At 34.6% G+C, this 23,326-nt stretch overlaps 1 protein-coding gene across 1 annotated transcript; it reads left to right on the top strand.

Moving 5' to 3' along the window:
• Positions 1-5,356: 5,356 nt before the first annotated feature.
• LOC146915590 (uncharacterized) lies at positions 5,357-13,197 on the top strand. Its single transcript, XM_085716500.1, is given in 3 exon segments — positions 5,357-5,515; positions 12,091-12,786; positions 13,054-13,197. Coding segments are annotated over 3 exon segments (999 nt in total).
• The last annotated feature ends 10,129 nt before the right edge of the window (positions 13,198-23,326 follow it).

The following is a 23,326-nucleotide window of genomic DNA, read 5'->3' as shown; positions in this document are numbered from 1 at the left end:
GATCTATAGTAGCTAATGGGGAGTTGTCTTCACAATCTTATTATGCAACGAAAACCTTTTTATGACATCAAGTAATGAATGCATATCACATCCTAAGATTTTCAGAGGAAAAAGGCATGAGCAACTATTGACAAAAAAAAAAAAAAATCAATACGGTTAAGGTAACTTTGGAAATTAATATGTCAAGGGTCAAAGAAGAGTTAAGATTAAAGAATATAGAGGTCCCGGTATATGATTGGACGTGAAGACATGAAGTAAGAAGTTAAAGTGGTTGAGAGTTATGTTTGATCACAGGATTCTCAGGTTTTGTGGAGTATTAATTACCCCTCGAATCTATGATTTGCTTAATTAATTTACTAAGACTCGTTATCATGACAAATTTCAATAATTGTGAAATTTATAAGATTTTAGAAAAGATATATGCATATGGATGATTGGAATTGGTGTTCATAAATTTTTTTAAATGGAAGTTTTGTAGGTACCGGTCGGTTACAACACATGAAAAAATAATTTGAACACTCGGAACAAGATTTGATGACATTTTTGTGTTATCAACTCGTTTCATGAATTTTATGGTAACGACCGAGATCCAAAATTCAATATTTTATATATATAATAAAGAAACATCAACACCAATGATCTGTGTGCAAATTTTATGAAGTTTCTCCAAGAAGAAAAAAATTAACGAGTTAGCATTAGTAAGATTAAGAAAAGTATAGCATGTGAGAGACGAAGATGCAAGTAGGATGTTCATGAAAGGTATGGACGAAGTGCAATATAAGCATGCTATGGGAAATTTGAGATTTGCTCAGGAATAAAAGTTAAGTATGTAAAGTTCAACCATAAGGAAGTGTTATGAGGATACCGTGAGTCTATCATGAGATTATAGTTAACAAGGCCTTATGGAAAGCAAGTTGCGACATTGGATGCCACATGAATGGTATTTAGAGGAGTCCAAGAAGCTGATAAAGCGTAAGAAAAAGAATGTGAAGTTTCACTCGCCTCTATGATTTTGAGTATTGGTTAAAGACAACCGGTGGGAATCAGAGTAGCGCAACGGAAGTAAATCGGTAAAGTTGTTAACACTAAAGAAGCTTCATGAGAAGTATCATGAGGCAAGCGAAAGGTTCTTGAAGTGTTAAGTAATAAGACTTATACAGTCTGTGATGGATAAGATGGAATTTCAATATTCTAGAAATAAGGGATCTAAATGTTGCTATGTGAATCAAGGATCCTACATGGATTAAGTTATGCAGAATTGCGTGTCGGAGGCATACACATAAGTTAAGAAGGAATAGAAAGGAGTCCACTTCTAAAAGTTTAAGAGTTTTATCAAGAAAAGAGAAATGATTTATGAGCTAGGCAAGATGAGATTCGTACTCTTCGATGCCACAAAGGTTAAATGATAACGATACTTGCTAGAACAATGTTAAACCAAGATTTTATAACTTTTAAAAGTTAAGATGGGTATTAAGGGACTTGGAAATGAATGATTCTAAACAACATGGTATTTTCATTTTTGAAATCAATGACAGACGTCGTAAGTGAGTAAGTTCACTTAAGGTGAGCAGACTACCGGACCAACTCGTCATTGGTGAGCTTAGGGTGAGATTCAATTCTTTTTCAAAATATAGAAACTCGTCCTGTGGTTCGGCAGTACATTTATCGGTGTGGTTTTAAAAAAAATTCTTTAAAAAAAAAAGGATATACATATATTCATTCCAAGGATCCGTATACCAATCTTTATAAGGTTTCTTAGAATAAAGATATAGAACAAGTATCATTATTATCTAACATTATGTGACACCTGAGAGTATGTAGAAGACCATGAAAGGTAAAGTTTGACGAAGCGGACAACCGTGTTCTTCAACAGATTTTATGAGGCGTACAAGTTTATGATAAGAATGTTCAAGTGCAAGCATATTAAGTCGGAAAATTTAAGAACATGTGAACCCAAGATTGGTTTATAGACGACAAGTTTAATGGTAAAAATTTAAATTTGCTTCTCCATGTCATGATATATGAGTTACCTATGAGTTCAGGTGAAATGAGATCGGAATATTTTTCCTAAGACTCCGAAAAGATAAGAGATTCGTGGAATCGTCTAGATAAGTAATGTAAGTAAGTGACATGTGTGTCTCAAGTTAAATAAGAAAGATTATGTATGATTTGTGTGTTTACACAATAAGATGTTTATGATGTAATTTAGCACTGCAGGGCAAACCTGGATTCCAATAAGACTCCAGTTAAAAAGGCAAATCCTAAGTGTTCTAGTCCAATTTGTCATAAGGATAAGTTATGATTATAATGCTTTAAGATAAGCTAAGACTATGAAAAGAATGATTCTAACTCTACAAGGATTAATTCAAGATGTTATGTTTGAAACTCGGTAAATGTTAAGTGATCTCTAAATTTCGAGGACGAATTTTTTTTAAGGGGGGTAGAATGTAATATCCCGCCTGTCAGTATCAGATTATACCCGTTAAACGTGCCAGAAGATTAATATAAAGAAAAGTAAGTTTATGGAGAATATTTTAAGTGACGACAGTCAAATACGAGTTAAGTCTCAGAGTCGTATCTAACACGCTTAAGATAAAGGGTATTTTGGTAATTTCACGTCAAGGGAGTATTTAATTGATTTTGGGGCAAAATATCTACATAATCTTTTTCCTTTCTCTCTCTAGGGTTTGAGTTGGAACAATTGCTCTCCCTTCTCTCTTCTTTCACGCCAATCACCTTCATCCCATCACCACCAACCTTCTCTAAACTATCTCCTCTTCCATGGCAAGTTATGTTATGAACCTTAATGTCATCTTAAACATATAAAGTTTGGTTTTAGTTGGATTAACTCTTACCTTCTCTTTTTTAAATCCTTTTCAATATCTTACTAAATCATGAAGCAAGATGAACAAGGTTCTTTCAAGATATTATGTTACTTAGAAGCTTGGTTGGGTTGTTTTCCATTTCTTCTCCTCATTAAGAAAGTTTATGAAGTTAGGGTTTGTTCGTGTTAGTAGAGGATGATGCTTGGAAGATTGGATTGAAGAATCAAGAGGCTAGGGTTTTGGTTTCATCTTGATCATAGGAGAGTTATGAAGATAAAATGGATGGAGCAAAGGAAGCAAGTGGGACAAAAGCTAGGATTTGTACATGTATGAGCTTGGGACATGGAGACGTTACAAGAACTTGGCTAGGTGAGTTCCTTAGTTAGTTTCCCTCCCTTTGGGATTATGTTTAAGCCTTGTTAATTAACATGAATCATATGATAATTTCTAGGGTTTTAAGTATATGTTTAGTTGCCCTTTTTCTTGCCATGCTTGCTATACTTGTATGTACTTGTTCCATGACTATTTTTATAGGTTTCTAATGATCCTAAGGGTCATATAGCACTTGGAGATGCTTGGTTTGAGGTTTTTAAGTCAAAAATATCAATTTTGAAGTTGCTGGACTGTCACAGCTCGCCACGGCGAGTAAACTGCTCGCAAGGCGAGCTAGAAGGTTGAACAGGGGGTCCTGCTCGCCCCCAACTCGCCATGGCGAGTAAGAGCTCGCCTCCCCAGTAATTTTACTTGCCTAGGCGAGCAAGACAGTGGGGGAACCCATTGTTTTGTTCGCCTCAGGTCGTTTCGGCATTTCGCGAGCGGTTTTTCTTGTGCAGTCTTTTTAAGAGAAATAAACCCCTCAAACCAAGATTCTAATTGTTAAACTTTGAAAGGAGATTTATTTACAATGAGATGAGTATGTGACAAGTATGGTGAAGCATGGTAAACGAGAATTTTATGTCGAATCGGGTAGCAAGCAAATCATTAAGCAAAGGAAAAACTAGAACCTCGACATAGTCGTCGAGAACTAGCAAGTTAGTATGAATTCCTAGAATGATAGGATGCGAATTATATATTCGCACATGAACAAGAATAAGTTAGTAAGTATGATAAGTGTGGGTTGATTAGTCAATCACTCCACCATGATTAGGTATGTATATGAACAATTAAGAGTTTACCACTAATCGGTTAGATTAAGGTTCCGAGGTAAACGATCAAGTATGTACATGTTTAATTTATGTATACGACAAGACCAAGACAAGTATAAGTAGGTGGCATGTCTCTTGCTATCCACATCAGGGGGATACAAGAGGTTCTCAATCTAAGGGGAACGATTCAAGCCATAAGGGACCCGCATGTCACTGAAATAAGCAAGACGTAGGTGCTCGTGTCTCTTGTTATCCACGCTAGGGGGATACGGGAGGTTCTCGACCTAAGGGGAACGGTTTAAGCCGCAAGGGACCCGCACGACACCGAGGGAGTCTGATGTACGTACATCGGTCATGTATGGGATTGTTCTCGGGGTTACTCCACCCGGGACTATCCGTAAAATGAACCAAGATAATAATGTTTGTTCAACGCTAACATAATGAATAATGAACTTAGACGCGATTATGTATGATATGTTTATGATCATGTATGTTTATGTTAAGTACAAGTTATGATTAGGAGAAGTAAAGAATGTGAAGCCGATGACGTTCTTAGGTTTCCCTAATCGTCCGGCTTAGGAGGGTGTCATGAATATGTTACTCGAAGACCTTGATGCGTTTACCGTATCTTGGCATAGTGGTCTTAGGTTCCCTTGACCGCCATGACATGTATGATAGTAAGACTATAACAAGTAAGATGAATTATGACGGCCCTAGTATGCACCACCGTCTAAGCATGCCAGTCCCCACACACTTATAATCAACCGTCAGGTTGTAAATTAGACACGTGGTGACCGTAGGTTTTCCCCCATGGTTGCCTATAGCCTAGGATTACGTGGAACTCACTGAGACATTATGTCTCATCCCAATCCTTATTTTGTTTCAGATATCAGGTTGGTTTAGCAAGCTAGTAGCCGAATGGATGATGCGACAAGTGTTCGTTTGTACCGCTGCAGGATGTATGGATATTCAAGGTTGCATATAGTATATTTATTAAGAGTTGAGTAGTATTCATGTTGTACAAACACATTTGTTGTAACAATATATTTGGTGTTTTAACAATATATTAAAACACCTCAGACACCTAAAAATGGGAGTCAACATATGTGTTGGGATTGTTTAAAAAAAAGTATGAAACATGCAATATCTACACGTCAAAGTTATGCCAATATTTTAGATTTCAACTATAAAAGAAGGCAACATGCAAGATCTCCACATCTTCACAAAATTGAATTCTACAAGTGTTTAACTTCAATTCCAAGGAATTCAAGAAGGAAAAAAATATTCGCTACGGTATTTTCGTTTATTAATTTACAGAAAATAATAACAATAGAAGCATTAACCATAACTAATGATGTAACAATAATCATTTGTGTGCAGGTAAACATGAGATCAACCTCTAAATCATTTATTTTCTCTTTATCAATACTTTTGATGCTATCAAGCACAACTTATTCACAACCACAATCCCCAAAAGTTATCCAATCAACAACATATTTGTCAAAAGCGTTTGAAGTGGGGCCTGGAGAAGTCGCAGATAAACAAATGTATTGTAATATCCCGCCTGCTAGTATCAGAATATTACCCGTCAATCGTGCCAGAGGAAATAATTCATGGAGAGTGGTTAAAAGTCATTATTTTATGACATGTCAGCATAACACGGGAAAAGTATCAGAGTCGTATTTAACACGCTTGAGGCAAGGGCAAAATGGTAATTGCATGTGGAAAGGATATTTATTTGGAGTTGGACCAAAAATATCTCATTTTTCATTCTCTTTCTCTCTCTAGGTTTTGGGTTGGTTTTGCTCTCCCTTCTCTCTTCTTTCTCACGCCCCCTTTCCTCTTTCTCTCCATCAAATCTTCTTCCTCTCCATGGCAAGTGAAATGGTATTGCTCCCTCATGGTCTCTTGAACTTGTAGAAGTTTGGTTAAGGTTTGATTTCTCTTGTCCACCTCCTATGAAGTTCATCCCATCTCTTCTCCTTTGAAGAAGTTCTTCCAAGTTTGTTAGAAGTGAACCAAGCAAGAAGCAATTAATGGTTTTGGTTTTGAGGCTTGAAGGTTATGTTGGAATCTAGGGTTTGGTTTTGGTCAAGAACTAGGGTTTGTAATTGGGAAAGAGGAAGCTTGAGCTAGTAAAGGATCATGATGTTTTGTTGCAAGAAAGGATGACAAGATTTTATGTTATGAGCCAAGAATGAAAGTGGATCAAGCTAGGGTTTTGGATTCTTGGAACTTGGAGATGTCTCAAGAACATGTTAGGTGAGTTCTTTAGTTAGATTACCACCCTTGGTTTATGTGTTTTCTCTTGTAAGATGACTATGTATTTTCTAGGGTTTACACATAGAAAAGTTGCCCCTTTCATGTCATGTAACTTTACACATGTGAATACTTGCTCAATAACTGTTTTTACAAGTTGAATATGATCTCTAGTGCCATGATATGCCTTGGAATGCTTGGAATTGAGGTTTTTGAGTGAAAAATATCATTTTTGACAGTTCTGGACTGTCATAGCTCGCCACGGCGAGCAAATGGCTCGCGAGGCGAGCTTGAAGGCCGAATGGGGGTGTCCACTCGCCTCCTACTCGCAATGGCGAGCAGGTGCTCGCCTCCCACACACAATCACTCGCCATGGCGAGCAAATAGTGGGGCAGCTCATTGTTAGTTCGCTTCCGGGTGGTTCTGGCGTTTCGCGAGCGGTTCTTTTTAAGCAATCTTTTAAAACTATAATCCTTCAATCATGATTCCAAGGCATAGGTTGTAAAAAGGTTTTCTTGAAGGTAAAGCAAGTATTTTTCTTTGTGTAGTAAAGCATGACATATGAGCGAAGTAATGGTTTTACGATCGGGTAGCAAGTCAATCTTAAGGAAAGGGAAGAACTAGAGCCTCGGTATAGTTATCGAGAACTAGAATAGTTAGTAAAGAATTAGAATGCTATGCATTAGTGTTATGCTCGTTAAGACGCGAGGTGATATAGATTATTATCTTCGCATAGAAGTTAAATGCCATACGAGTATGGCAAGACGTGAATCGATTTCATATCCTTACACAAGTTAAGTAAATCAAGCATACAAGTTTACCTCTAGTGGGGTCGTTTAAGGATCCGAGGTATAAGAGATAGTATGTATAGATTTAATCTTCATGCATGCATAAGACTAATACTTTTAAGAAATAAAGAGTGTCATGTCTCTTGTTATCCAAATTGGATTCAAGGGGTTCCCCAGGGGGAATGGTTAAGCCGCAAGGGAGCCGCATTTCACTAAGTTAAGGTGTCGTGTCTTTTGTATACCTTCCAAGGTTGGGTACAAAAGGTTCTCCAAGGGGAATGGGGTAAGCCGTAAGGGACCCGCACGTTCACTAAGGGAGTCCGGTGCGCTCTTGCTAAGCACATCACCGATAGTAAGGGATTAGCTTCCGGGGTTACTCCACTCGGGACTAATCCGTAAAATTGAACTCATATAAGTTGTTTGTTACACGCTAACATAATCAATGAAGCTAACTATGCATATCTATTATACATGTTTATGTTATGACATAGAGCCTTGACGTAGATCGTCAAGAACAAGTAGAGACTTGGCGTAGTTCGTCAAGAAGTAGTAAAATAGCAAGAATCACTTAGGTGATAAGAGATGATATGTTGTAGATATAACATATTAAGCAAGTAGAAACAAGTAAAGAAAGATATGCCGACGACGATCTTAGGTTACCCCTAATCGTCCGGTTTAGAAACGTGTCATGATAGAGATATAAGAGAGCCTTGATGCTTAGAGTGTACTCTTGGCAATGCGGTTTTAGTTTCCCCTTCACCGCCATGACACGTATAGCAGAGAAGCCTATAACAAGTTAGGAATTGTTTTATCTTGGTTTTCGGGTGTCAAACATTGATTACGTTTGAACCTTTTTAACCGGTGATATCTTATTTTTTCTTGGGAAGGGAAAAAGTAAGCAAAACCCTTGAGAATCGAGGTCCGGGAGTTGTTTTCGCTACGGGAAGGTGTTAGGCACCCATAACGACTATAGTAACATATAGGAACCATCTTTAATTTCTACGCGCGCGCTTTATTTTTAAATGCTATTTAAAAGTGTTTATTTAAACCTAAGAGTTTCTAAGTGAAGAATTGGAGGGAGAAGAATGTGTTTGAATTTTTATTTTATTTGAATTGAAGGAATTTTGATTCCTTGCCTACGTACCCGTTTAAGGGATCAAATCCACCGTAGTTCTCTTCCAAAAAAATGTTTTTGTTTTTGTTGGTTGATTTTAAGTTTGAAAATGGGGTTTTAAAGAATGAGAGAGAGAGGCCTCAAGGGCATGAGATTGGAAAAAATGTGAGTTGGAATTAGTCATTTTGCAAAATGAAAGTCAAAGTATGATTAAAATTCATTAAAGTTTGATTAAGAAAATAAAAGGGAAATTCAATGGGATTTTGATCCCAAAGGTTTATTAAGAAAAATATTTGAGTGATGTTGTTCAAGTTTTTTTTTTGGAAAAGAGATTTTTCTAAATATAAAGCCTAAGCATTCATCTAAACATACAATCATAAACATACATCTAAACATGCATATTATAAGCATACATCTAAAGTGAGGTGTGTGCATGTGTCGGTGCTTGTGTCGGTGTACATTATTAGAGTCCATTGTCCTTATTACATCATTGGCCTAGATACATTCTATGGTCTTGCAAGAAATTTAAATTGCATAAAAGTAAAGTACAAAAGTTCCTACATGTTACATTCTAAGTCTTGTTATGAATCAAAGTGCAAAGAAATGAAAGGATGAGAAAGAGATGGAAGATGAAATGCTCATGATGTATGAAACATAAAGTAGAGTGGTTAGTGAAAATAAGGCATAAAATGATAGAAAGGTAGGCAAGGAAATACTAAGACAAAGAATGGTAAAAATGACAAAAATAAAGTGTCAAAATGTAGTGGAAATTTATCATAACCTCTCAATAAGTACATGACCTATAATTCTCTTATTATGAGCAATGTTCAAAGACTTCATTGTATTATGAGTGTGAGAATTATAGGGCATATTCAAGTCAAGGATTATGACACATTTTTAGGTCCATTTTAGCACTTTATTTTCACTCACACACATTTACATGACTTGTAACACAAGAAACTAATTACACATATCCATATGCAGCAAGAAACACACACAAACAGTAGCTAAAACTTCACAAAATCAAGTGGTATAGGTCACAAATATTCATCAAGAAATTGGAATTAGAATCAAGCAAATGTTCATCAATTTTTAGTACAAAACATCACAAAATAGCAAGAAAGCTACCACATTATCTTTTACCAATTTTTAATATGTAAAAATTGTCACAAAGCACTACAAAATTAACAAGAAATACTCATGAAATTTTTTTTTTAGAATTTTTAAAGAATTTTTAGACACAAAACATATAAAAACTTCACAATTTTTAACAAAAATAGTAAAGAATTAACAAGAAAATACTACATATTTTTTAATCCAGTTTCAACACATAACATCATCACAAAACATCAAAAAAGATATCAAGATCACATAGAAAAATTTCTTAGGGTTTCTTATGAAAGGTTTTGGACAGACAGGGGTGTGAAAAGCTAAAACACAGTGTAACATAGCAAGAAAACAGGCAAAAACGAAATCCAGTGCAGCAAGTAGGCCCAAGCCCATACACATTTGGATCTTTGATCACAGGGAAGATCCTAGAGCGTTGGATTGATCCAGGGAGGAAAACCCTAGATCCAACGGCTCAGAACACAGGGGAACACGCTACGATGGTGCACGCGCGCGCGTGTGATTGACATGCAGGTATATAAGCACAAAACAAAGGGAAAACCCTCACAAACACAAACGATTCTCTCTCTACAATGTTCTTAGAGAGAGAGAGTCTGCAATCTCTCTCTTCTCCGACCTAACACCGGTCATCTTCAACCTTTCTCCGACGCGGTGGCCGGCGGTGGCGCCGCCGCGTCGGAGCTTCAAACCACCCAGATCTAAAACCTAATCACATATTTCTAAAGCTCTTTCTCTCCTCTTTACGATTCCAACACTAGTTTTCTAAAAAGACTCTTGAATCAACGTAGATCGGGGAATTTGTCTTATGGCTTTGATGTTTTTTCGTTAACTCTTCCTTTTTTAAAATGATTCCTTGAAGGAAAGCTTCTAAACCGTCCGATCTACGTTGATTCGTAGCAACAAGCGCATGTATGAAGCAAACACCTTAGATTTTCGAGGAAAAAGATCGGAAAGAAAAGGAGGGAGAGTCTGATACCTGTATCTAGGTCGGAGGTGAGACGAACGAAAGGAAACGTGAGTTCTTCAGTTGTTCTTCTTCTGATGAACTTCGAATTCTTCTTCTTCTCTGGTTCCACTTTGGATTTGATCTTTCTTTCCCTCTTCTCCTCAAATCCTTCGTGATCGCGTGAGTTTCATCGTCGTTGATGATGATTCTGCGTTGGAATTGCGAAGGTGGAGCTTGATGATGATGATTCCTTGGAATCTCTGAGAGCTTTTTCTTTTTTTTGTAAATTCGAACTATATTTGTGAAATTGAAAAGAGATTTGATGTTTTTATGATGCTTCTGATTCGGTGCTGTTGAATTTGGGTGAAGATTGAAGGATTTTGTGATAATCTGATTCGGTTAGGGTTTGAAGATGATGATGATCTTCATCATGTTCTTCATATTTTGTGGCTTTTGATCTGTTTTGGTGAAGGGAGAGAAAGTGAAATGCGTTTGTGGTGATGTGTAACCGAATGAATGGATCTGACACTGTGCACTTATTTATAGCTGCCATGTGTAGCTTCTAGACCAATAGCAGCATGCCACGTGTTCCCTTGGACTAAGCTTGGACTAAAATGAATTATGGACTGATCTGCAATTTTAAAATCTTTAGGATTGAACTGCAATTTTGACAATTTGGACTAATATGCAATTTTAAGACTTAAGAGGACTAAAAAGTAAATTGGAAGAGACTTTTAAAGAAAAAAAATAAAATGAAAAGAAGGACCTAAGTGTAATTTTCGAAACTCGGAGGACTTGAAATGCAATTTTAGGAATTTTAGGACTAAAAATAAAAAAGTTAAAATAAAATTGAATTAAAATTTGGTAAATGGAAAACAACGTAAAGTGAAACCAATAAAAGACACAAAACGGACTAAAACGAACCAACTACTTAAATGAGGTACTTTAAAGTAACCTCTCTCTGCCGAAATTTCGTGTGAAATGACCAAAATGCCCCTAGGGACTAAAACAACTCAAAACGACTCAAATGTAATTTTAAAATAGTTTTTAACAAGGAATTAAAGCAAGAATTTATACAAGTAAATTAAAAGACTCAGAGACAAATTTTAAAATTTGAACAGAGTTTTAACACATGAAAAGACTAAAATGCCCCTAGGGGCTAAACTGACTCAAAATGACTTCAAGTACAATCTTTGAAATGGATTTTGACATAGAATTGAAATGAAGACTGATTCAAACTATTTGAAAGGACTCAAACAATTTTTTTAAAAGACTGAAAGAAATTTTAACATAGGAACTGACTAAAATGCCCTTGAATTCTGCAAATAACAATGAAATAAAACACAGAGAAAGATGTAATTGATCAGAGACAAATCAAATGACTTGAAAAGTAAGAAAAGAATGAAGTTAGTATTTTTAGGTCCAAAATTAGGGTATAACAGGAATATTAAGACGGCCTTAGCAAGCACCGCCGTCTAAGAAAGCAAGTCCCCACACACGTATAATCATCCGGCAGGTTGTATTGTAGACACGTGGTGACCGTAGGTTTCCCCCGTGGTTGCCTATAGCCTAGGGTTAGGTGGAACTCACTGAGACATTATGTCTCATCCCAATCCTTATTTGTTTCAGATATCAGGATGGTTAGCAAGCTAGTAGCTGGATGGATGTTTCAGCAAGTGTTCGTTCGTTCCAGCTACAGCATGATATGGATGGTCAAGGATGCATTTATCATATTTTACAAAAGTTGAGTTGTAATCTTATTGTACGAACGCGTTTGTTGTATACGATATCCATTTGAAGTATTTATGTTGTAAAGCTTTAATGTATCCAGTACTAATCTAACGCACATGCAAGACTTTCCAGATACGTCTAGTATGGGTGTTACATGTATAATATTGAGTTTCCAAAGGGTCATGTTGGAATTAAGAGCGTTGATGTTGATCTAGTTGATGAACATGGAAACTCTGTACCATTGCATGAAACTTACATTCATCATTGGTATATTTTAAAATATATTATAAAGAAGAATATGTCAGTGTCACAAGATCCAAATGATCATACCAAACCTTCTGGGGATCTCATTTACAAAAGAAATGATGGAACATGCAACAAGGGTATTCTTCCACATCAATGGAGTTCTGGAAGTGAAACGCGAGGAACAAGTACAAAACTTCCTTATCCATTTGCAGTTGTAATAGGTAACCCTGCAGATATTACAGAATGGTGGGAAGAGCAATGGTTGTTGGGTCTGCTGGTCATTGATACACGAGGAGCTGAAAATAAGAAAATTTGTATTCAATGTAGCTGTGACCAGTTTAATCTCCCTGCAAATTTTTATGATGTGACAGTTGGATTCCATGGAAAAGTGACTCCCGAATATAAAGCAGGAGTTCTTTGTTGCCAAGATAAGTTTCAGTGCAAAATGATAAAGGGATTTCAAGCACCAAGGAGAAATCTTGCCATAAGATACAACATAACCTGGGTTAACTGGGACCAACACCAAATTCCAGTTAGATTTTATGTACTTGACGTCACTGATCGGGTAACATAAAATGGTTCTGAAACAATCCACGATTGACAGGTAAGTAAATAATTTAAATTTTTTGTTTTGTTTTTTGTGGTTAATTAAATTATGTCGTGACCAATATGTGGCTTAAGCAATTGGGTTCGAAAACTTTTGTAGGAGGCTCATTAAAACTCTATTTACTATCATAGAATACTAAAAACTATCATTTGCATGTAAAAACAAAAGAAGATAATTTCTTAAACCTGATGATAATAGTTTTTTTTTTTATTACTTTGCAAGTTAGAAACAAGTGATCCACAAAGATTTCTAAATTTATTACAGGCAGAGTTTACTATTTCAAAAAATAATAGTACAAACTTTTTCCACGTTCAAAAAGCAAGCATCCCAATGAAGAGAGGTGGTTATCTTATCTACGCCTCTGGTCATGCGCATAAAGGTGTTATTAATGCAACATTATACGGATAGGTAAAGTTTAATATTAATCATTTGACTAAATTTTGTTAAATTTGGTTATGTTTTCTCAATGTATTTCTTAAACGATAATAAATTTTCTTGATTCCATATATATTTAAATTAATCTTGTGATAATGCTTTATTAATTTTTTCTTTTACATTAATTAATTAGGATAAATTAGTCTTTGATACCATTAATGTAACACCCTAAACCCAAATTTTAGATTCTGAATAAAATAAATTTTTTATGAATGATTCTTACAGTTGATTTAAATTAAGTATAAAAAATTAATTTTCAATAAAAGGCTTAGGATGCCACATTTCCATCTTTTCAAAATATTTATATGAAGTCTTAAATTAAAATATCTTGGAGCAAAAGGAACCAAGGTTTATCAAATTATCTATGATCGAATAGACAATTGGCTTTCTCTCTAAAATAGTTTGTAAAATAATACTATTGATCCAATAGTTTTACCTACCATAAAATTGTTCAAGACTATATAATATACCATGGACACATTCCTTACCCAATTTGAATCATCGACCGACAATCTACAAAAATTGTACTTTCGTAAACATGCACACACATACTGAAGGGGTGATTAGTCAAAAAACATGAAAGATAGTACATAAGCAATAAGAACAATGAGTATGCATATATATCGTATAATCACGAATCCGCATCTTATAATGCATGGAAATGTGATAAATTTATGACATAGATTAATTTTGACCAATGGTGTTGTGTTCTTACTAGTCCTAAAATGATATGTTTGGATGCATTGACAAATAGATGCACTCAAACTAGAATCTGAATCACTTAAGAACATAGTAACCATGTAAAAGGCTTGTGAGAACGTCCCTAATAATGTTATCCTAAAGAAGAACATAAGGCAACCGATCCAACATGGAATTTACGTTGCAAGACATAGAACATATGTGATTACCTAATCCTAGGAAAATCAATTTATACTTAAGAAATGAACATAAAAACCAATAAATAGGTACACACAAGTTATCTGGAAGATATCTCCTCCCATGATATGACACAGATGATAATATGCTCAGTCTCTTATGGAGGCTCAAGCAATTACATACACAATTCAAGATGAATGATATATCTTTTAAGACGCATAACATATTCGCACCCTCATTGATATATTTCTCCCACACATATACTAATACCTCACGATGCAACACTCAGGGCAATCCACATATAAAAAAGTCCGACTTATTGTGGCCACTACTCTCAACACTATGTAAGAGAGTTAGTATATTTAATTATAATTATAATATTGTATTTCTCCTGGAGAACAATTCTTGTATAGTGTTTAACGGCTTTCTTGAATAAGATTCAATATTAAATTCTGTTAAATATTCAATATTTTACAATATATTGATGTCGTTGTTTCCTCTTGATGTATGTCCTTTATCTTGGCTTACATAATTAAACAATATATTTTTAGTTAGAATATTTTGTGAAAACGATAATACTATGACTTCTATTATTATTTTCTAAAAAAACCTTACATTGATGTAATTAGGCTTAATTGCATGTTTGGTCCCTTATGTTTATTTTAGTTTTCAAGTTGGTCCCTTACGTTTTGAAAGTTTCAAGTTGGTCCCTTATGTTTATTTTAGTTTTCAAGTTGGTCCCTTATGTTTATTTTAGTTTTCAAGTCGGTCCAAAACATAAGGGACCAACTTGAAAACTAAAATAAACATAAGGGACCAACTTGAAAACTAAAATAAACATAAGGGACCAACTTGAAAACTAAAATAAACATAAGGGACTAACTTGAAACTTTCAATACGTAAGGGACCAACATGAAAACTAAAATAAACGTATGGGACCAACTTGAAACTTTCAAAACATAAGGGACCAACTTGAAAACTAAAATAAACATAAGGGACCAAACATGCAATTAAGCCATGTAATTATAAGCTTCAAAATAAATGAATATCTCTACTACCCGTTAATTAGTTGATACATATGCGGTTTAATTGTACTCGTGTCAGCGATTATTTGTACATGTTAATAAATTAATAAACATACTATATTTTGTGGAAAAAGGAAGAAGAAAATGAGTGTGATGTATTTTGTTTTGGTTAGAAATTTTGTCATTAAATCGATAATGAAATGTGTGAATATTTTTATGTGTTAATATTTTTTGTGTCTTTAAAAGTGAATAAATAAACTCAAGGCAGTTACAATTTTTTTTATAAATAAACCCAATTTTTCTATAAAAAAATTTATATTTTTCATTGATAGCTGAAAGTATTTTCGGATATGTAACACCCCAATTTTTAATATTAGTTTATTAGTATTAGTATTAGATAATATTAGTTTTATTGTTATTATTAGTATTGGTTGTTAGATGGTATTAATTAATTATTAATTTAATTATTCGAATTCATTGGGAGAATAGGTTAGGAGAAAATGGATGGGTTGGTTATTCAGATGAAGAGCGGGAGAAAATAATGTTTAGGAAGAAAATATAGTTTTTTGAAAGAAAAAGTAAGTAGATTGCGAACGGAGATGGATTAGTAAAATTTGGTAGAAAAGATGTGAAGTTAGTAAGCTGAGTATAGGAATGGCAACAAAACTCATACCCGTGGTTACCCACCCGAACCAAACCCAATTTGATGGGTTTTCCCCGTTTTGATTGGGTTTGGGTATGGGTTTGGGTTTTCCCCGATTTCAAAACACGGGTATGGGATGGGTAACGGGTATATAGGTACCCACCCCGAACCCATATCCAAACCCGTCCCGAATGCATAAAAATACTTTATGTTGATATGCCATGTTATTTTGTTTGATAATTTCCGTGTTATAAAAACTACCATTGATATTTAAAGGAGCAACTAAATGAGTTGGTCTAACAAATGTTAAAGTGAACATATTGTTGGATAATGCATTACAATATTTCTCTAGGGGTTGCAAAAAAATTCCATTTTTTATTAAAAAAAATTATTCAATGCAGGGATGGGTATAGGGTAGGGATACCCGAACCCGACGGGGACGGGGATGGAGTTCAATTTCTCATCCCCGTTGGGTATGGGTAGGGTAACAGGTAAGTATATGAGAATCAGGTATGGGGATGGGGAATGTAAAACTCATCCCCACCCCGCCCCATTGCCATGCATAGCTGAGTAGTGTTTTAATGATTTAAGCAGAGTGAGGTGTGAATAGTAAGACGGTGAAGTTACAACAAGGATAGTAACCAAAATAGAGGTGCGGATAATAACCTTGATAGAAAGATTAAGTGAGAAACAAACACTTGGTGGTTATAAATAGAGGAGAAGATTAGAGAATTAGGGTTACAACAAAATAGAGAAAAGTGCAGTAGAGGCAAAAGAAGAAAACTAGGGTTGAGAGGAAAGGAGACATAAAGAGACGGCCAAAGAGAGATTCAACCGTAGGAATTCATCAATTTGCAGAACATCGAGGTAAGGGGGAGAATCTTTGCACTTCAGGGTATCTTAATCTATGATGGGAGGGTTGTCTTAAATTTTAATAAGTTGTTGCTATTATGATGTGAATTTAGATGAGAGAATAACGATGAACGGATTGAAAGATGGGAATTGAGAAAAACTAGTTTAAGTTTTTGAATTGAGCTTTAGTCTTAAAAAGAGTGGATAACCCGGTAGATTAATGAAGAATTAATGTTTGAATGATAGGGTAATCATGGGGTGAAGATTTGAATCGGGTTTGGCGAGTTTAGGGTCGAAAACGGAGTTAGGAAAAGTCCCTCAAGGCTAAATAACAGACAGGAAATCGCAGATTTCGGTAACAGAAACAAAAATAAAAACTGGGACTTTTCTGTTCAGAATTAGGATTTGGTGTCTTCAAGAAAGTTGTATATATGCATGTTAGCTTTAACGGGACGTTGGTTTGACCTCATTCCAAATCTAGAGCTCTAAATATGATCAAAATACTACACAGGGGTCAACAGAGTCGTGCTCTTTTTTATTTCTGTAACCGAAATATAAAAATACAAACTGGGACTTTGCGGTTCATAATTAGATTTTGATGTCTTCATGAAAGTTGTATATATGAATGTTAGCTTTCACTGGCCTTTAAACGTACTATATTTAAGTTTCTAGAACTCAAGATATGATGAAAATACTACACAGGGGTCATCAGGGGTCAGTAGGGTCGTCCTCTTTCCCCAAACATAGGAAAATCAATTTGTATGCAACTTTATGTTCAGAATTAGTTTGAGATTCTACTGGAAAGTTGTAGATGTGTGTGTTAGCTTTAAATTCCCAATTTGTTTGAGTACATTATTCCCTCTAGAACTTGAGTTATGATTTAAACACCACGTTTGGGTCATGCTGAGTTTTTCTGGAAATTTCAGCACAACCCCTTTTATGGACTCTAAAACAACTATGAAAGCAATAATGAGTCTAAGCAAGCCGTTAGCGTGTCAAGTAAAGTTAAGGGTCCTTAAAAGATATGTCTAATGAAGTAGTGTGCTTAGACTTAAATAGGAGTGATTACCTCAAGGTAATGACGAGTCCAAAACATGAACTTGTGAGAGTGGCTTAAGACAATAGAAGATAGTAATGATTAGACTATATATGAAGATAAGATCATAAATTTAATGAGCCTAAAAGAATAGGGGGAAAACATTGTAAGTAATGACAAATGGAGTGAAAAATATCTTAAGACTGAGAGCGAAGGGTAAGATCTATCGCTAGGGTAAAAGATGTAGAAAATGGAGATACAACTAATGATGGAGGTGTGTTCTAAACATGATGTTGAAATAACGAAGACGTAAACTATATATATGATATGTAGATATGATGTTAATCGATGTATGAGATGTGAACGTTGTAATATTATGAAGTATGATGATAATATAAATGCTATATGACGACAATGAACAACGTAATAAATGATGCTTATGAAAGACTTAAAGGTAAAGTAGAGAGAGTTGTAAGAGGTTAATTCATGAACTAATAAAGATGAAAATAATAGTAAATCAAGGTAAATGATAAATGTAGCGACGAGTATATATGAAGAGCGAGAACGTAAGAAAGTTGTTAGGTTGAAGAGGAGTCAAGGTAAATGGTGATGGTAAAGATACGATGAGGTGTAGGTAATCAATGATAGAGGGGGTACGTTGAATAAAGGGATATGGTGAGGGATGTCATTCGCGGTAAGGATGAATGTCGAGTTACTCATGAATAAATGGACAAGATCATAACGGTGTAAAGAGCGAGGTAGAATTAGAGAATTAATGAAGAAAGGAGGATTGTATTAGGGATAGTTCATAGACAGGAGACAGAGGTAATAAAAGAACCTAGGAATAAAGGTTAAGTCTATTAACATAAGTTAAAACTAGACTTTCCACCTGTGCTGCCACACGGGTCATATACAATGCAAAAACAATAGAGAAAAGCAAAATTATATCGCACAATCGCAACTTAATATTAAAATGTCGTAACTTTAAAGACAACAATAATTACTGTTGTTAGTATTCCTCGTACATGAAAATATAAAATTAAAATATATAATTAAAATATATGTCAATGCAACCGTGATTACCGAACATTTCCTATAGATCATGTATAATTGGCTTGTATATAGAATATGCATATTATATATAGGATTAAATCTTTGATTGAAATATAGTTATTGTACATGTTTAATTTTGATTTCAATAGGATGAATGAAAATCATTACAGACATATTGAAAAACACTTGAATAATGAATAAAATAAAAAGAAATCAAAATTTTTCATTGAGTTCAAACATATTGATCACTACAAACATTGGCAGAATGCTTTAATAAAATAGATAGTCTAATACTCGAAATAGAAATAGCTAAACCAAAATTCACAACATAGTCGACTCAAAAATACATTTCTTTAATTCTAGTAACGCCTCACAGTAAAACAAAGTCTCATTTTTCCCAACAACAGGAGCACCGATCTTGATAGGAGAACTTTCTATAAAATTCTCGTGCCTCAATCATCCACTTCCACTGGTTATATGGTCTTGATCCATAAATAAGTATGCAATCCCACACATGTTGCCATAATCATCAACCAAGACTACTGCAGTAACTTTCATGTCCAAGATTGATTGACAAAATCCCTAATATGCCAACATCTTCAAAAATAAATGAGATAGTGAGTATATGCATCGTATATGCATCATATTTGTTTTTTTAGGGATTGTCATCACATATTTATTGCTTAATTCAACTCTATTCTTGAAAAATATCAATTATTCTATATGTATAAGTTCCCAGTGTACAATGAGCTTTGCCTAAGATGAGGCTTATTGTTAATGAGAAAGCTCATATTAGACAGAGTATTGAGAAAGTTAAACTAATAATCTTTCAATAGTTTCTATTAAGAGACTTTTCAAAGAGCAAAGGTGAAGACAATATATAACAAAAAAATGAAAATTTAATCAATATCCTAATTGAAGACGCATTTGTGCCTGCAATGAATTCAAGTATTGATTTGCTTCATATAACATTCAAGCACAATCAAAAGAAATATAATGAATTTCAAGCCTAGATACACAACTATATGTACGATATTTGGGAAGAATGACCTGCCCAAAAAAAGGAGGAATAAAAAAAGAAAAGAAAGTAAAATACAACATTTTATGCAACTTTTACCACTCTTTAAACCCTAGATACACAACTACATGTACAATATTATAAAAGAATGACCTACTAACATGAATTTCCTCCTGGATTTGGCAATTTTTCTGCATGATAAAGAAATGAAATAATTGGAATCTATAGCTACTCAGAAACTGAAAATTTCAATTGAGATGAAACCAAAAAGTCATGCATTCACAAATTATGCAAAGATGAAGATTAATTGATTCACATGAGAATAATGAATAAGATGGAATGAAAAGATGCATGATTATTCCGAGTGAGAAGAAAAATTTAATTTGAGAAGGAATGATGCCTTTTGGTTTCGTGACGATGAGAATTGGAGTTTTGTCTTTGAGTAGTGGGAGCATTGATGGAAATTACACAACAAATAGAGTCTTATGAACCTTTTTCTCAAATTACAACCTCAAATCATAATCCAATACTCATGGTTTATCTTATTTGAACCATATTTGCAGAACCTATAATGTGTAGATAGAAACAATCTCATTATCATTATTACAGAATAAAATGAAATTAAAAGTAAGAAGAGAATGAGATAAAAAAAAAAGTGAGTTTGATGTTCCCAATCACTTTGGGAACATGCTCTTCAAAAGAGAGAGAGAGAGAGAGATGAGCCTCTTACATTCCTTGAAAGGATGGCAGCGACAACACCATTCATCCTTCGTCTATGAAATCGTTTGTCTTCGTGAATCTAACTGAAATCCTCTCCTCTTGGTTCATTTTTTCTACTTCGTTTCATCACAACAATGCTATTTTGATGGATGCAATTAAATTTATCTAAAAAAGATTAACAAAAAGTGATAATACATTAATACTTTCTGCAATCAAATTTGAATATCTTCACCCAAAAATTGCTAAAAACTCATATTACATTATCAATATAATGATACAGAAAATTACTATCTCATCATAATAAAGTCGATTTGGAAATTGAAAACTAAAAATGCTGAAAACGAAAATCAATTACTAAACTTTTAACCTTTCAATTCATATTGCATTGTACCAAAAAAAAAAGTGAATCTACACACACAAAATAAACCCAAACTTACTAAAATTTATACTTTATTGATCTAATCCTACATATAAATTCACTATAACATTGGAAAATTGAAAAGGATGAAAACTAAAAAACCAATCAGAACAACAAATTACTTTCATTTGTAATTTTAGAAACCAATTTTTAGAAGAAAAATTAAAGACCTAACTAAATACTTTTAGAACAGCAAATTTTATTAAGAACCCATTCTCACAAGGAATGAAAGATGAGCACAATCGAAGAAATAATTACAATAGAAAAACAGGGCACTGCTGCTAGGCCAAAACACAATCGCCCATAAACCAAAACAGCCAAAACCCCATAACAACAACAGCTGCAACAGCTGCAACAGCGGCAAAAAAAAAACAGAAAAAAAACTACCCGAACAAAGGCAAAGCACATCACCTGGAGCCTCCAAAAACAAATCAAATCACCACACGGCAGCCCCCTCCACCCACACAGAAGAACCACACCAGCAGCACCCAAAAAAACTAATATGTTGACAGTAAAATATTGTACCTCAGAGGAAATCGTCGCGGCGAGTGCGAGGAGAAGAGCGATCAGCGCGACGACGGTCGGCAACATTGGACTTGCGCCAGTATTCGACGTACTGGCGCATGGCGTTGGCGTTGAATTCAAAACGAAAGCAACGAGACAGAGAGACCTGGAAAGGAGAAATACGATGGTGAATGTAGAAAAGACATGGAAGAGAAGGAAATTTTCTTCATTGGCAGAGAGAGAGAGAGAGAGAGGTATTGAAATGAAGCTAGGTGGAATTCAAAAGGTTGTACAGAAAAAGAAGAAAGGTGGATACCTTGTATAAATCAATTTGTATTTGTTGTTGCATTGGAAAAGTAAAATGCGTGGAAAAAGAAAAGCTTAGAGCTGGTTGAATTCAAATTTGAAAGAGGGAGGGCGCCAGAATTTTTGACATTCCAAGGTAAGTCGTTCAAAAAATGGAGAAGGGAAATTATCATTTGAATTAAGCAACATAGATCAATCTAATGGCTGAAATTGATTGGAGCCAAAAAATTAGGTTTAGGGTTAGCATATGTACCTTAGGATTAGATATAAAGTAGATTAAAGAGTACAAAAACTAAGTCAAACAAGCATATGATGTTAGTGGCCTAAGACAGTAGACGGTGAAAAAGATGAGTCAATATATGAAGATATGAATTTATAAGTGAAAGTAATGGTGAGGTTAAGGCTTAAAACAAAGACGAAGAATAAGGATACGTTGTAGAGGGTAAGGTGTAAAGTCAAAATGAACAAGTAGAATGGTGAAGTAGTTTACGGTAATGAAGATGCTAGGTGAAGCAATAAGACGCACTACCACAATTTTGTCTTTTTTTTTGGGTAGATAGACGAAATGGCAAAGCCATTATAAACTCACACACACAAGTGGAGGTACCGGGGTTCGAACCCCGGTCATGGCATCCGGCCTAATAATTTCGGCATTTTGCCAGTTGAGCTAGGACTTCTGGATCCACAATTTTGTCTTTTAATAACGCTATTAAAAAGTCAAAACGTAGGATTATAATAGCATTTTTTTTTATCACTATTAAAGGGTTTAATATGGAAGGGTGTAATAGCGCTTAAGTGAAAACGCTATGATTGCTATCCCTTTGTTAGTGCTTCAAAAAAACGCTAATGTACCTCTCAAATAAAAAAAATAAAAAAAGAAGAGGAATCTGATAGACCCACATTTTTATTTCCTGCATTTTTTTACTTTTGCTAAGCTGAGATGATCTGATTAATCAAGTTCTTTTCTTTTTCTGTTTTTTATTCAAGTATTATCTTATAAAATTTTATTTCTTTTGCATTACATTTACAACCTTTCCTTTTATGCTTAAATTTGTTTTAGTCTTATGTATTCATTTCAAAGCATTTCAGGCAAAATGTAGTTTATCCATACATTCAATAGCACAGTTTCCTTCTTCTGCCACAGGAGGTAAATTTCTAGAGCTTGCTAGTAAAGATACTTATAGGATCACCACTTCTTTTCTGAATAACATAACATGTGAGATTCAGAGCCAAATATTTCCATATTTATTCTAGGTTGTTAGATACTTATATATTTCCAATATACATATGATGAGTGTTCCATATGAATTCTATTTTTGCTTGAATTTGCGGTCGTTCTTTATGGACGATCGGTTAGGTTATTATACCCAGGCGACAACTTTCTTTGGTACCTTGAGTCTTTCAAGATGTAACGCGCTATTTCTATTAAAACGATAAAACACGCAAATAAAGAATATATTCAAGAAATAGACGTTACGTCTCAACAAAAATCCAAACAACATGCATGTATAAAAATATCTCAACAGTCGCAACGGATACAAATCATACATCTCCAAAATTTACATGTCATGTTATCCTAATACATCATCATAAAAATCCTCCAAGTCCCGACAAGTGGGTAAATCTCAATAATAAAATAAAATCCAACAAC

Source organism: Medicago sativa, chromosome 6 (genome assembly GCF_051527215.1).
Source record: "Medicago sativa cultivar Bolivia chromosome 6, Bolivia_mono, whole genome shotgun sequence".
Taxonomy (NCBI): domain Eukaryota; kingdom Viridiplantae; phylum Streptophyta; class Magnoliopsida; order Fabales; family Fabaceae; genus Medicago; species Medicago sativa.
The sequence above is the reverse complement of the archived record's forward strand: the minus strand, read 5'-3'. Positions and strand labels throughout refer to the sequence as shown.